Here is a 16,077-nt window from a genome sequence, read left to right on the forward strand (position 1 = left end):
GTTCAGTAGTTTGAGACCCGAGTGTGCCGCATGACGGAGTGAGCTCCTGTCTCTAGTTCCAGCTCCTGCCAACCTAGCAGTTCGAAAGGAAGAAATTGCAAGTAGATAAATAGGTACCACTTCAGTGGGAAGGTAACAGCATTCCGTGCGCCTTGGTGTTTAGTCATGCCGGCCACATGACCACAGAAATGTCTTTGGACAGCGCTGGCTCTTCGGCTTTGAAACGGAGATGAGCACCGCAACCCTAGTGTCGGATTCGACTGGCTTTCGAGCATGTGTGAGCTGTCGGCTAGAAAACTGTGAGCTAGCTCACACTAACTCAGCTTAGAGGGAGCACTGGTGGCAGCCATTAGAGAATCTTTCTAGCCATTGCCTGCAACAAGAGGGGATCCAGGAAATTACAGGCCAGTTAGCCTAACATCTGCTCCAGGTAAATTAGTAGAAACTCTTATTAAAAAGAATTATTAAGCGCATTGAAGAACAAAGTTTGCTGAGGGAAAATCAGCCTGGCTTTTGCAAAGGGAAGCCTTGCCTCACCAAACTCTTTGAGCAAGTTAAGAAGTATGTGGATAAGGACAATCCAGTAGACATCATATACTTGGACATCCAGAAGGATTTTGACATGGTACCTCACCAAAGACTCCTGGGTAAGCTTAGCAATAGTAGGGTAAGAGGACTGGTCCTCTCATGGATTAAAATTCTGTTAAATGGCAGGAAACAGAGCAGGAATAAAGGTCCAGTTCTTACAATGGAGATTGTGAGAATTATTGGTTTTTGGACTAATGCCTGTTTAATTTGTTCATAAATGACTTGAAATTGGGGCTAAGCAGTGTAGAAGTAATAATTAAGGTGGAGAGCTAAAGGAGAATCTCTCTAAATTGGGTGAGTAAACAGCCATGAGGCAAATGAAGTTCAACATGGGTAAAAATCCTGGCTGAGACTGAGTTTGAAAGAGATCTTGGCGCTATGCAGGGCTCTAGTCGGGGGGGAGCTCTCAGGTACGGAGCTCCGGAAGAGAACCTCTAGGGGGCGGGGCGGTCACGTGGTGAAGCCCCGCCCCCTTCTTTACCCCGCCCTCTGCTTCGATCCTCATTCCGTTTGGGAATGAGGATGAAGCAGGAGGGTAAGTAGCCGGGCCTTCTGACACACTTCCGGTGATGTCAGGGGGTGTGGCCTTCTGTCACTTCCGGTGATGTCAGGGGGCGTGGCATATGCAAATAAGTTATGCTAATGAGTTATGCTAATGAGCTCCGGCAGCTCTTTTTCTACAACAAGACCCCTGGCGCTATGGAAAGCCCAATGAAGATGCTGACACAATGTGTGGCAGCAATAAAAAAGGCAAACTCCACGCAAGGAATTATTAGGAAAGGGATTGAAAATAAAACAGCCAATATTGTAATGCCCTTGTATAAAGCTATGGTGTGGCCTCATTTGGAATACTGTGTGCAGTTCAGGTTACCATATTTCAGAGCTGGCAAAAATATAAAGGATGGCACCCAAGAGTATTAAGGAGTTAGAATACCCTTCCTAGAGCCTGAGACTTTTCAGTCTAGAAAAAAAAGGCTCATGGCAGAAGTTTATAAGATTATGGAGACAGTGGATAGAGGAAGCTTTTTCTTACTCTCCCATAATACTAGAACTCAGGGACACCTAGAGTTGCCAGCCCCAGATCTGGGCGGGGGCTCCCTGCTTCTGGGGACTTCAATCTGCCCCTGGCCAGCTGGCCAGTGGGGGAAGCCCTGCCCCCAAGAGTGACCACCCACCCAGCCACCCCCCTTTCTCCCCTCCTGCCCAATTTAAAGGGCTTCAGCTGATCGGTGGGGACCATGTGGCCCACCAACCAACTGGAGGGCCCTTTAAACACTGACTTATTTGTTAATTCACATTCCACCTCACCTCACGCCAACTGCTAACAATTCCAGATTTTCACACACACTTCATAGTGTGATCCCTTTGCGCTCTGGCAGAAGTCTGAATTGGTCTGCAGTAGGAGGGGAGCACAGTCTCTAGGTCTTTCTATTGCTTGGGAGACATGTCTGCATTGTGGGCGGAGGCTGCATACAAAGGGACAATCCCTGAGAAATCAGAGGGAAACCGGCAATGAGTTTCTGTGCCAGCCTGATACAGGCTGCTTCAGAGCCGCCTCTTTGTTGCCAATCTGATCTCCATTGCTGTGGGCAGTGCTGTCATTTCCCTCCCTCCCTCCTTCCCTCCCTCCATTCTTGGCTCTAGACTCCAACATCTGGAGACATTTTTTGGCAGAAGCAACCTGCCTTCTCTGTCTCAGCTGTGGGTGCTGGGCATACATATGGTTAACGGCAGCTGTGTTCCCATCCAAGGGAGGAGGGCCGGCTTGCAGAGGCTGCCCCTTTCTTTCCCTCTCTCTTTCTCTCTGGATTTTCCACTAAGCGCCTTTCTGCTTAAACCTGAGATCTGAAGGCTAGAAGCAGAACTGCCTGCTCTGATCTTCCCTACAAGGGGTTGGAAGTGTTTCCTCAGAAGGGGATGCTCTAGAAGATTAAAGGCAAAGACAAGCAGTGGCTCTGCCAGCTTGTAATCCTGCCCCAAAGGTAGGTGCCAGCCAGCTGGGTAGAGTTCTGGAGCCAGGTGCTCGTATCTGTGTGGAATTACACATGGCAGGGGGAGTGGGTGTCAGGGGCGTAGCAATCCAAGGCTGCCTGGGATCTTGTACAAGGGTGCTTTACCCAGAGGCACAGCGAGGACTCAGACTGTTGGTATGTTTAATGCTTTGGACGATGAGACAGAATCTTCCCCATGTGGTATCTTCCCATTACTGTAACAGGGAAGATTACTTATCCAGTCCCGCTTGGCACTGGCCTATACATCATCATGCAAATGGATCCAATAGAGTGTGGCAAGACTTCTTTCTGCGACAGGCAAGCCCCATCCTCAGCTCCCTCTGCCACTGCTAAAGCCCTGTGCTCTTGAGGAAGTATCACCAGGCAAGTAGTATGAGGCAAGCTACTGGTGCACCATTACCCAGGCATGGGAAAGAGGAAAGAGGAACAGAGACTCCCACACCCAATTTGCTGGGACGCTTGTCACTAGCAGTTCTGACAAACCATAGCACCAGGCTATGAACAATCAAGGGCTGGCTGATGGGCCAATCCAGGAATGGCTTCCTTGTGCTCCTCACCACACACCCAAGAGAGCTGAGGTGAGCATAGGAATTCTGGTACCTTGTCTCCACATCACCCCAATGTCCTTTTTCTTTTTGCTGTGTGACTGAAATGGATTTCTGCACATTTGGCTTTCTAATGTGGAGTGATTTCCCCCCAGGATGTGGGGACTTTATATTCCCAGGCATTAAAGGCTGCTGTATCAGGCCCCGCAGAGATGGAGAGTGGCCAGCATGAACCGGAAAAAACAAATGCAGTCTCTCTGAGTATATATTGCTGCATGTGCCCATGTTTTCATCTCCTATGGTAGTTCATATTTGTGTGTCCAGTCCCTGCTAGTATCCTTGAAGAGTTATGAGCCTCTTTGTGGAAAGAAGCTTGCCCCATTTATTGTGTTGTTCATGTTGTGTGGGCTCAATTAGTTTTGAGCTGGCAGGGAGCATCTTAGTGATCTTAATTTTTCTAGACTGCATAGTGGACTTTTTACGAATTATTAATAACATAAAAGTGTGATAATGAATCTACTTAATTACTTGTCCTTCTCAACCCCAAAGAACAGTGCTTTAAAAATAGCAATTAAAATTGATCAAACCCCCTTCTAAATGTGGATAAATTAAAAATATTGCATACCAGTTTAACACTATCTGTACAAAGTCTTCCCACACAAAATGGCTGGACAGCCCTTTTGAAAATGCTTATGCTCAGGTCTCGGTGAGTCTCCAATGGAAGGCAATTCCATAGTTGTGGGGCAGCCCCAAGAAGCATGTTTCTTCTTCTATGTGAGGTTCCCATCAATATATGGCATATGTTGAAAAGGCTTTATGGCCAGAATGTTTTCAAACATATATTCACAGGCTTTTGAGACTAGATCCCCTCCCCCCTCAATTGTGTGGGATACTTGATTTCCTAATTTTCCCCACTGCTGACATTTTCACATATCGATACATGCAAACTATGCCTACCTTTGTACATCTGTACACTAATGTATGCCAGTGTATGACACATATGGGAAGGAGCCATGTGCATTAAATTCGTGTGTTGAGTGGGTAATGCAGCATATGTTTGTATGTTATGCAACAAGTACATGGAGAGGGAGGAGGGATACCAGCCTCCAAGTGGGGCCTGGGAATCTCCTGGAATTATAGCTCATCTCCAGACTACAGAGATCCATTCCCCTGGAGAAAACTAATGCTCTGGAGAGCAGACTCAACAGCATTGTACCTCCCCAGGCTCCACCCCCAAATATCTAGGAATTTCCCAACCTAGAGCTGGCAACCCTACCCCTCTGCCAGGGGCCCGGGGGGGGGGAGACCAGGCAACCCTAGGAGGGCGGTATATGTGCAATGCACAGCAGAATGTATAAGGTATCATTCACTGTACAGTAAGTGTATGCAAGTTTCGTGTGAGCTCAATTAATGTTGAGAGTGTGAATGTTGCTTCCAGTGCACAGTCCTTCTACACTAAAACTTTAAACCAGATTAACTGTCATGGCTTCTCCCTAACATTAGAACTGTAGCTTTCTGCAAAAGGTGCTGTCATCCTCAAAAAACTACAATTCCCAGAGATCCTTGGAGGAAGTAATTTAAGTAGTGAGATGAAACATACCCACGGTCCTCACACAGTACGCAAATGCACATACATCCATGTACAGTACAGCAGTAGCTTACTCTGAATGTACACGAGCTTTGGGTGTGGGGTATGCAAATGTGTCTTTGTAAGTGTGGCTCCTGCTTGTACCCGGGGCATAGTTGTGCCCTTTGGTCCATATGCTGTCTCATCCTCTTCTGCCAGTGATACTTCCATGAAATTCTCCTTGTTCTGGATTTTGACTCAGTTAAGTCCCTGAGAAATGTTACCTCTCCAGAGGCTACATAACCACACAGATTTTAGGAGAATTGCCCAGTTTTGTTTGGCACTGTACTGCCTTGCCTTATTATAGGGCAAGGGTGGGGAAAACTCTGCACATGTGCATGCATTCTGTCACAGGAATGGATTCATCGGACTGCTACTCTACCATGCACATTGCTGGCAGCTGAAAGGTAATTATATGGAACTGAATCACAGCCTCAGTGTAGTGTTGCAGGGGCAGCCCCCCCCCCCGCCTCCCTGATTCCCAGTTTCACAGCTACCCTCTTCAGCAATTACCACTGAGACAAAAATAACGTATAAGAAAAACAGGTCTACTTTGCTTTTCTCTGGACCTTCTCATTCTGTTAAGAATGAATCTATGCTCTCATTGGCATACACAGGTCTAGAAATCCTTGCAGTTACTTTTCCATGGGTGATTAGAAAGCAGATTGCGATGAGCAAGGGTCAGGGCTATTTTTGGGCAGGAACGCACAGGAGCGGAGTTCTGGCTGGCTCCCGAGTTGGCCACGCCCAGAAGGAACTCATTAGCATAATAGGCCACACCCAACAGCAGGAACTCATTAGGATTGGCTACATTAGGGGTGTGTGGCCTAACATGCAAAGGAGTTCCTGCTACAAAAAAGGCCCTGGGTTTTGACAACAAACAAGGTAAACAGAATAAGAAGCTAAAGGTGGGTGTGGCTGGATGACCACACTTCTGGTAACATGGGGGTGTGGCCTAATATGCTAATGTGCTGTGCTGTCAGGGGTGTGGTCTAATATGCTAATGAGTTCCTGCTGGGCTTTTTCTACAAAAAGAGCCCTGGAAGAGTGTTCTTAATCCTTCCTCACTCCTGCCTGGGATCCCCAGTGTGAGTTGGGGCTATGCAAGGGTGAGAAGGAGAAGGCGTTTAAGCAACACCCTCCCTTGCAAATAGCTTTCTTGCCTCCCATACCAGTGCAGAAGAAACAGCCAGACTGTGTCTGTGCTGAAAGTATAACTCCACCTTTGCTGATCATAACAAAATTGCCAAGTGGCTGGGAGGTGATGAAGCTGAAGACTTACATTCCTCCGCTGAAAATCTTCAGCCCAAGATTCAGCTTTACAAAAGTGTGAGAAAGAAACTGGCTTGTGTAGAGAACAGGCACAATGCAAATGTGGAAGGAAACATGGAATCATAGTTACTAGTCGCTTGCCCCTTTTACGAACTTCTGTGTACCAACAATCAATTTTGAGCTGCCTCAGAAACTGGACTTTATACAGCAGTCTGGATCTGCCTGTGTTCCACACTCATTTGCCGTGATACCAGAGTGTGGAGAGAGGAGTGTATTTGGGGACCAGAAAAACTGACCACATCTCCCTGATGTATGTCCACTGTGTTTTTGGAGATCTGTGTCTTCCCTTTATCCTGTATTGTGACCAGGGGTCATTTTGTAGAAAAAGAGCTAGGGGAACTCATTAGCATAACTCATTAGCATATGCCACACCCCCTGACATCACCGGAAGTGTGTCATAAGGCCACACCCCCTGACATCACCGGAAATGTGTCATAAGGCCACACACCCCGCCCCCAACGGTCCCGGCCGCCACCACCGGCCTTGCAGCTCCACTGCCGAGCCCCATGAGGGGCCTGGCGGTGGACCTGCAAGGCCAGCGGGAGTGCAAGGAAGCCCTGCGAAGGCCCTCCCTGGCCCCAGGCAGGTAGGGGTGGGGAGAGGCAGGGAGGAAGCAACTTACCCTCCCTTGGCCGGAAGCGGGGGGCAGGGCTTTGTCATGTGCCCCGCCCCCCAGTACCTCACCCGGTTCCCCCGCGTTCCCCCCCCGAAATGACCTCTGATTGTGACAAATCCTGGTGGATCACCATTGCAACCTGGCAGTGTAGTGCAGGTGGCAAATACCCCAGCATTGCCTTGTTCTGAATGTTGTTGCTTTGAAAGACTCTGATGTCCGTTCTGTATTCTGGTCAAGTGTTTGGCAGGAAGGGAGGGATGACCTACTTCTTGACCCCAGGCTCCCAGCAGACTGGTGGAAATCCTGCCGGCCATGGAGAACTCAAATGGGACATTCAGCCTCCTCAAAGCCTCCCTGGAGGGCTACACAGCGTTGCTCTTTCTCCTCCGTGACCAGCTCCCAGGTTCTTGTACAGCTTTAGCAAGATCTCTTCTGTCCCCCGTCAGCACTTCTCCTTGCCTGACTCTCCCCTCTCTGGCAGGGTCCAGCACAATGAAGGGATGTCCAGCACCAAGCGTCCTTTTGCTCATCTGCCTGCTCTCCTGGGCTTATTGCAGTGAGAGTGAGCCAGAAGAGAGGACTGGAACACCGACCCAAGCACCACATCAGCATCACACTGCCAGGTAGGTTGTGACAGTGATGTTGTCATGTGACAGGAGATCCCAAAAGCAACGACTTTGGCCCTTGGGCTGTGGAAGATGATTCAAAGCCAAGCCACGTAATGGGCTTTAACAGTCTGGCCCTGATGAGCCATTTGGAGCGTACCTGGACTCAGAATCTCTCTCCCCCAGCTGTCATGTTTTAAAGAAGTAACCTCATGTTGTGCTTCAATGCCCAATTAACTCCATTAATGTGCATCTTCAGTGTGCAGTTAATGCACAATTCCTTCCATTGCTCTGACCCACTTTGAAGGGAGCCAGAGGCTGGTGGGTGATGATAATGGCTCTGGAGGAGGAGTAAATGACTACAAAACGGGGCCTTACTGGGTATTTCAGAGGCATAATACCGAGAGTGAGCATTCCACAATGTATCTTTACTGCAATGGGCTTCTCTCCTCTAGGTTTCCTTCCAGACCCTGGAAGCAAGCACAATCCATGCCATCGACCAATTTTCATCTAGTTCATTCACTGGAATGTGAAAGGGGGTCTGGGGAGCAGAGATATCCCTGATATTTTTGCCTTTCCAATTGTAGGGGAAAATATACAATTTTGATTATCCAGTAGCCTCTGTTGCACCTTCCTCAAATCTATAAATGACCCTACTTCTCTCTAATGTTAGATCAGTGATACTCTGCAGATCATGGAGAGCCACATTCAAAATTCTCACCAAGCAAAAGAGGCATGTGACTATAGTATGCCCTGCACACCACCACAAACAAGCAAAAACAACAATATAGAACTACAGTATAACTCTTTTCATGACAGAGTACCTCTGAGCATGTAAGGTTGTCTTTTCCTGTTACTGAGAGTTCGGTTTTATGTGTCAGCATTGAGGTATGCCCAGTTCTACCACCTCATTTAGTTGCATATGTTGACCTAGTTTCCAATACAGAATCCCTACATTTCCAGAGCCTTGGTATATATGGACAAGCTGTGTGGCATTTTCAAAATAAAACAGATTTATTTTGGGCCCATAGAAACAATGAAATCATTCCAATTTCTAAAGAAATTGCTCACTTTCCCTAAAGATGGGGAGGTGGTGGTGCACTGGAAATGGTGCTCAGAAGAGTCAACGGTGGCTCTCAAGCCTCTGAGTAAATATCGCTGCTTTAGATCAATGAAGATTGCTTAGGTTCTAAGAGCGCAAGTGGCTTCAAAGTGCTAGCACAGTTCACTTCACTCTGTCACAACCCTTCCCTCTCCATATACACACAAGATTTTAAATGGTGCTTCACTCTGAATGTTCCTCTCCCTCCATTTCCAGTGTGGAAGCTGCAAATCCACTGCCAGTTTAGGATTTCAGACAGAAACCTTCTTAGGAATTATGGGGCCCTGTGCTAAGACACAAGGGGGAAAGCACTGAGAAAGATATCGCCCAAGTCATGCGTCCCATCATTGCCAAAGCTAGTGGGCATGGAGCACTGACAGTTTGCCCAATCTGCTGGCTGTAATATATACTGTTCCAGTAATAGTCCAAATAATGCATGTACAAATTTGGTTAAAATAACTGATTGCTACCCATAATAAGAAGGTACTGTACTTACTTAAGGGACACAGCTGGAGGGCACATTGTTCTCACTAAATGAGCTGACTGACACCATACTAATGTTGATTTGTTCTGAGTGAATCCAGTAGTTGGTGGTGCCCCAAATGCTTTAGAGCAGTCTTTGTTTCCATAATATCTCAGCTGCTGTTACTCCTAGTGATCTGCTTCTAAATTTCCACCCCACCACATAGAATGTCTTCCCTTGCACAGTTAAATACAGCTTGGGTATGGAGTTGTGGCAAGGTCAGTCACAGGCATGTGGATGTTCAGGCATCAAAAAGAGACCTAACTGTAGGCTTGTCATTTGCCTGCCCTTGGGCCCAGTCTCCCCACCCTTGATAAACTGAGGGGTTTCCAGCAGACATACCCCTATGTTTATCTGTGAAATATTGGGGGGGGGGATGCTGCTGCTTCCCCCCTTTCGTCTTTCCCTTTCTCAGATCCGACTCTCTTGGTCAGTCTGCTATTGCTTACTGGGGTGCAAATTCAAATCCAACCTGGGTGGTTATTATTGCTAGGCAACCTTATTCCATGGAAGGGGCATCACCTGTATCTGGATCTTTCTGCAGATGCCAGTTGGAGAGGTGAAGTGATTCATTGGACAGCTTTCAAGTGACACTGCCGGGGGGGCGGGGGGACGGACATCCCAGGCAACCAAATGAAGGGCCAGCCCTGCCTTAAACACGGGTGGGAGAAAGTGGAGCAAGTGATTGTTTACTTGGGACTGTGGGAATTATGTTCCATCTCAATACCTAAATTCTAGCATAATTCTCATCAACTGTTTTTTAAATCCTCCCTTCAGTGTATGGTTTGTGAAATGATGACATTAAGAAAATTATGATCTTTTTGGTCACAAAACAGGGGCTAAACATTGCACATTATCCAAGGAAAGCAGGTTAAAATTTCAGTTTCTGCTGGTCTGTCTGTGCTGTTTCTGCCTTCCCAGGGTTGAGAAAGACTATGAGAAATACAACAAGCAGCCCCAAGGCTCTGAGTGTGTACGCTGTTGTGATCCTCCGGAGCACTTTCCATCATATCCTGTGTACTATCAACCTTTGCCTCAGATCAACATTACCATCTTGAAAGGTAAGGGGGAGTAACTATGGATAGAGGCCTTGGACTACAATGAGAGGGTCTAAATGCTGTTCTAAGATTCCATAACTGGGTCTTCCTCTGACTGACTGTGAAAACTGCTGTGCCTGACTCTTTGTTCACTGGTCCAAGACTGGTCCTCGCAGATCATTAAAACAGTGTAGGAACCATCACATGTCATCCCAGAGGTCCATTTTGCAAATCTCCTGTATTAGGAGATTATGCTGCCATGGTTTCTCCCATGTGTTCCTCCCCTGGTCCTGTTTTCTGCCATCTGCTTGCCTGCCTGCCTGCCTTATAGGCAGTAGACGACCAGGTATACGACAGAACCAGTGGAGGAATGAGTGAAAGAAGTTGCTGCTGCTTTGTCTCCTGATGAGCTGGTAATTTAGAGGTACAGAGTAGAACTCTGGATTACAGTCTGGCAACCCTGAATGCCATGCTGTTAGGGTTGCCAGCTCTGGATTGGGAAATACATTGAGATTGGGGTGTGTGTGCATGGAGCCTGAGGAGGGACTTCAGTGGGGCATAATGCCACAGAGTCCACCTTCCAAAGTGGCCATTTTCTCCAGGGGAACTGATCTCTGTCACTTGGAGGTGTCTTGTAATAGCAAGAGATCTCCTCCAGCCACCACCTGGAGGCTGGCAACCTTATATGCTATGCTGTGGTTGTGGCTAAGTGCTTGGGACACGTGGCTGTTTCTGGCCTATTGTCTGAAAGGTCTGATGGCCTCAGCAAAACCAGATGCATTTAGCGGCCACCAGCAAAGGAGTCCGTTTCTAGAAAACCGTGACGAGTTGGCTTTTTATTCCCATGCTTTTGTCATAAGGGTGTGGTTACTGCCTTTTGGATAAACCTTTCAGTTCTTCTAATTCCAGAGAGGCCAGTTTGGGGGAAATTATGTGAGCTAAATAAATTTCCTGGCCTGAATGAGCTGTTACGATAGTCTCCTCCAAGCTTCTTCTTTACACAGGCCAGGGGAAACAGCCAAATTAATTATGATCCAAAACTAGGAGTCTAGAAGTTGCATTAGGACAAGCCTGACTTGGCTCAAAGAATGAGAAAGATAAGTGAGACATCAGTCTCTTATATTGCTGAACCTCTAGATGCCTCCTCATTAATTAACAGGGGTGGTTGCAACTTAGAGATGCCAACCCTCCAGGTGGGACCTGGGGATCCCCTGGATTCGCAGCTCATCCCCAGACTACAGAGATCAGTTCCCCTGGAGGAAATGGATGCTTTGGAGGGTGGACTCTGTGGCATTGCGCCCCCATTGAGGTCCCTGTCCTCCCCAGGCTCCCCCTCCAAATTTCCAGATGTTTCCCAACCTGGATCTGGCAACCCTACCCTCCATTCCCCACCAGTTGCCCTAGTTGGGTTCCTTCACTCCTCTTTCCCCCCAGTAAATGTCTTGGTCCCCTGCCCCATAATAAAGACACTAGAACAAATGACCAGATATTAACATTGGGATCCATTCATCCCTTTACTATATTAAAAGCAAACCAGTTAAGATATATTCGTTCTGCTGTATTTTAGGAGTAAAGTAGACAGAAAATTTGGGTATGTCTGAAAGCTTACATGGCTTACCCTAGCAAACCAACGGAAGAGCTGAGTTCTTGAAAGCAGTGACACAGCTCTTGTACAGCTTACCTAGCTCTCCAGGAAGAATGCTGAGGCAGCCTCAGCAGAAAAGAAAAAAATAGCTCATCATACCACTGATGAAATGGCCCAGAACAAAAACAAGCTACAAGGTGGTATCTAAGATCCTAATGTGGCAGGGAAACAGATTAGCCCTCAAAGAGGAAGAGGTTTCAAGCTGCCAGCGGAGCCAAGAGCAGCATGTTCCCAGAAGGCATTATGTCTACAGCACATGCATTATAGCTGTGTGCAGATTGCTTTACAATCCTTGCCTCATCTTACAACCACCACGTGAAATAAGGCATTACTTGCAGATGTCTGTCATCTCATTTTGATCCTGCTCTTCCTCTAAGGAGATCAGTGTGAAACTCATGGCTCGCTCCTCCAGTGTTCCTTCTAAGCTGAGTTAGTGTGAGCTAACTCACAGGTTTTTAGCCTCCAGCTCACACATTTTTGTCTTTGCTCAGGAAGGATGGCTCCGGAGCAAACTAATTTATGCGGTAGCCAAATCGCTCACTCACAATGTTAATGCTGGTAGCTCACCAAGTAGAACTTTTGCTCACAAGTCTCCACAGCTTAGAGGGAGCATTGCTCTCCTCCTGCATTTTCTCTTCACTGCAGCCCTGTGAAGTAGATCAGGGATGAATGACTGGCTCAAGTTCACCCAATGAGCTTCCTGACACAGTGGATCTGAAAATAACACATCGTCAGCAGGGTAAAACTAACCTGTCTCATGGTGGTCATTGGATTTGAACCCAAGTCCAAGTCAGATATTCTAACCACTACACCACACTGTCTGTCAAGATGACAAATTGAAGCTAAAGTATAATAAAAGAAAGGCATGGTCCTGAGATGCCTGTAGACTTTATAACTGAGGAGAATTTGAGCCCTGATGCCACACGCTCAGGGCTCTTTTTGTAGAAAAAGCCCAGCAGGAACTCATTAGCATATTAGGCCACACCCCTGACAGCACAGCTCATTAGCACATTAGGCCACACCCCCATGTTACCAGAAGTGTGGTTATCCAGCCACACCCACCTTTTGCTTGTTATTCTGTTTACCTTGTTTGTTGTCAAAACCCAGGGCTTTTTTGTAGCAGGAACTCCTTTGCATGTTAGGCCAAACCCCCCTAATGTAGCCAATTCTAATGGGTTTCTGCTGTTGGGTGTGGCCTATTATACTAATGAGTTCCTGCTGGGCGTGGCCAACTCGGGAGCCAGCCGGCCCTCCGTTCCTGTGCGTTCCTGCCCAAAAATAGCCCTGCACACACTCAAGTCCAATGTAGTGTCCTCATAGGTATGAGACTACCCATGAGAGAGTATGGGTAGTCAGACCAGAGACCACAGCATGGGATTGCCTTTCCCTCAGAAACTTCTTACTGCATCTCTTTAACCTTCCTTCAAGATTCTGACATTTTGCCCTGGAATTTGCTTATGATGAAAACCTGTTCAAAACAGCTGGCCATTTCCCAAGTGGTAATGAACCAATGATGGGCACACATCTCTGGTGCCTGCCTTCATAATGAGAATTTTACCATGTTTCTACACTCATTGTGAAACCCAGGGAAGTAGGGATGCCATATATGGCAAAATCCTCTTTACCACTAGAGTGGGCATAGGATTTGCCTAATAATTGTCTGTATTCATCCAAAGAATGATTATACTGTGTTCATTAGAATAATTTCCCCTGAGGAAGAGCTGGAATGATTAAATTTATGAACATCCGCTGGGATATCTCCCTAGAGTTGAGTATAGATCCCAAGGATTAGTAGAGACAGTGCTCACTTACAACCTCTCTGTTATTTAGGTGAGAAAGGGGACCATGGAGAACGGGGATTCCAAGGAAAGTTGGGCAAAGTTGGCTCTCCAGGGCTGAAGGGCCAGATGGGCCCCAAAGGTCAAAAAGGCAGCTTGGGGTCTCCAGGAGAGCGGTACAAGACCACCTATGCTGCCTTTTCGGTGGGCCGTCGGAAACCCCTGCACAGCAATGACTACTACCAGACACTGATCTTTGACACCGAGTTTGTGAACCTCTATGGACACTTCAACATGTTCATGGGCAAATTCTATTGTTATGTGCCTGGTGTGTACTTTTTCAACCTCAATGTGCACACTTGGAACCAGAAGGAAACCTACCTGCACATAATGCGCAATGGGGCTGAAGTTGCCATCTTGTATGCGCAGGCCAGTGACCGAAGCATCATGCAGAGTCAGAGTCTCATGTTAGATCTGCAGGATCAGGATGAAGTCTGGATACGGCTCTTCAAGGGTGAACGCGATAATGCTGTTTTCAGCGATGAATATGATACATACGTTACCTTCAGTGGATACCTAATTAAGCCCAGCTCAGAGTCCTGAATCTGCAGGCAGATGGACAAAATTCTTATAAGAACTTCACCTTGCTCCATCCTTCCAGTTTCTTCCTCATTATCGATTTCTGATCCTATGCTTTGTCCTGTGGGACCCACCGCAATACTGAAATACTCCTTGGTTCATCAATCCCATAATACTGACCTGGACAGATCTTTCCTTCTTTATCAACCTCTGACCCTTTGCTCTTTTCTCCTCCGTCCACAGCTTTCAGCATTGTCATACACACTCACAAACGTAACAACATAGCACTTGCTCTAGGACTATCCATGACCCACAATTCCTCTCTCCATTCTCATCTTAAACTGTAATTGCCCTTCTTCTGTACAAACATCTTCAGGGACCAACGTGACTCCTCCCAGCCCTTCCTATGCAATGATTTTGATTCTGCTCCTGTTTTATTCTCAGCCACGGGATTCTTCTCCAGCATTTTAAATTCTGAATATGTGACCTCTGTTCACTGCTATCAGTGCCTAGATTTCCTCTGCCCTGATGTCTGGATTCAGTTTTACCTTCAAGGTGACTTCACAGCCCTAAGGTGATTGCCCACCTTGATTAGCCGAAGCCTGCCCAATGTTCCTATCTACTCTGTTCAGTCACATTCCCTGAAATAATTCCTGACTTCACTGCAGTCTGTCTACCAGCCCCTATCTCTTACTTCAGCAGCTGGGCAAGGAGTTTCTCTGTGCCCAGTACATCAGGCTTCCTTTAGCTGCCTAGTCTTAGAGTACTGAGCAGGACATCTTTACCTTCCATGCCCAAGGACAGAGCCTGCTTTGCGGGGGTGGGTGGAGTGGGGTATAAATTTGATTATAAATAAATAAATCCTAGTACCTGATCCTTTCCCACTCCCAGTTTGGTCACTCCCTAGCCCTTTTCAGTGTATCTGTTCAGAGGGATATTATCTAGATGCCTCCTAACCAGAGAACATTATCTAGGCATTATTCAGACTTTGCATGATAATACCTAAAACCCCTATCTTATTCGCTAAGCTGACTTGGAACATTAGGTGTTGCTTAATTCAAAGGAGGCAAGGCTTTCCCCATCCTATTGGAAACTGGGCACTCTTGGGTAGCAGTTTCGTTTAGGTGCATTATGTTCTTCTGTCCACATCTGCATTCTCCAAATATCCCAGCACTGCCTCCCCAGCAGCACTGACAGTACCCCAGATCAGGAAGGGCTGATCTTAATCTTCAGCACTTAGTGTCATAAGGCATACCAGCTATATTTTAGCTTGGAGGACTTAAGGTCATTGGGCAGAAGTCTTTCTACAGACTTCCATTTCTACACACATTGTGCCTGCTCACTTTCTGGAAGCCTTATAGGACAAGACTGCTGTTTTACACATGAGGATAAAAACCTTAACCTTTTAGGTTGTTTGCCCAAGGAAGGAGTCTATGACGAAGTGGAGAAATAAACCAAGGCCAGATGTTTAATTCCAGAGATTTGCATCGCAAAAGAAATCTCACCCTGCTTCTGAGGTCAGTTCTCATACTGAGAATATCATACTGATTGTCCTTTCTGGTGTTCTTAAAACACATGCAGGGCAGTGGCCAGAAAACTAGGCCTCTTTTTTAAAGGAACATGTTCACACATTGTTCATAACTGCACCTCATGCTTCATGTTTTTCAGTTACAGGCGAGGGGTGATTCTGCATTGGCTTTTCCCTCCATTGTTTTACCAAACCCATGTTGGAACAGAAATTCCCCTCTGCATTGCATGCCGCTTTCACTTTCTTTCACCCTTTTCATCGGGTTTTATGGTACCTTCTGCTTAGATTTACAGCCATTCAGGGGTAACTTTACAGTCAGTACGGCATTGCCCCGGGGTATTGAGAGCCAGTTTGGTGTAGTGGTTAGGAGTGCGGACTCTAATCTGGGAGAACTGGGTTTGATTCCCCACTCTTCCACATGCTGCTGCTGGTGTGTCCTTGGGTCAGTCATAAGTTATTTCAGAGCTGTTCTCTCAAGGACAGTTCTTGGGAGAGCTCTCTCAGCCCCACCTACCTCTCAGGGTGTTTGTTGTGGGGAGGGGAGATTGTAAGCCACTCTG

The 16,077-nt window shown here is 46.9% G+C and overlaps 1 protein-coding gene across 1 annotated transcript; it reads left to right on the forward strand.

The window, feature by feature from the left end:
- Window positions 1-2,400: 2,400 nt before the first annotated feature.
- On the forward strand, window positions 2,401-15,728 carry C1QTNF1 (C1q and tumor necrosis factor related protein 1). Its single transcript, XM_015417001.1, has 4 exons — window positions 2,401-2,570; window positions 7,202-7,343; window positions 9,872-10,011; window positions 13,463-15,728. The coding sequence occupies exons 2-4, from the start codon at window positions 7,213-7,215 to the stop codon at window positions 14,011-14,013; spliced, it is 822 nt and encodes a 273-aa protein (XP_015272487.1). The 5' UTR covers window positions 2,401-2,570; window positions 7,202-7,212; the 3' UTR covers window positions 14,014-15,728.
- Window positions 15,729-16,077: the final 349 nt, after the last annotated feature.

This window comes from Gekko japonicus, unplaced genomic scaffold, assembly GCF_001447785.1.
Source record: "Gekko japonicus isolate JY-2015 unplaced genomic scaffold, Gekko_japonicus_V1.1 scaffold518, whole genome shotgun sequence".
In the NCBI taxonomy this organism is placed as follows: Eukaryota; Metazoa; Chordata; class Lepidosauria; order Squamata; family Gekkonidae; genus Gekko; species Gekko japonicus.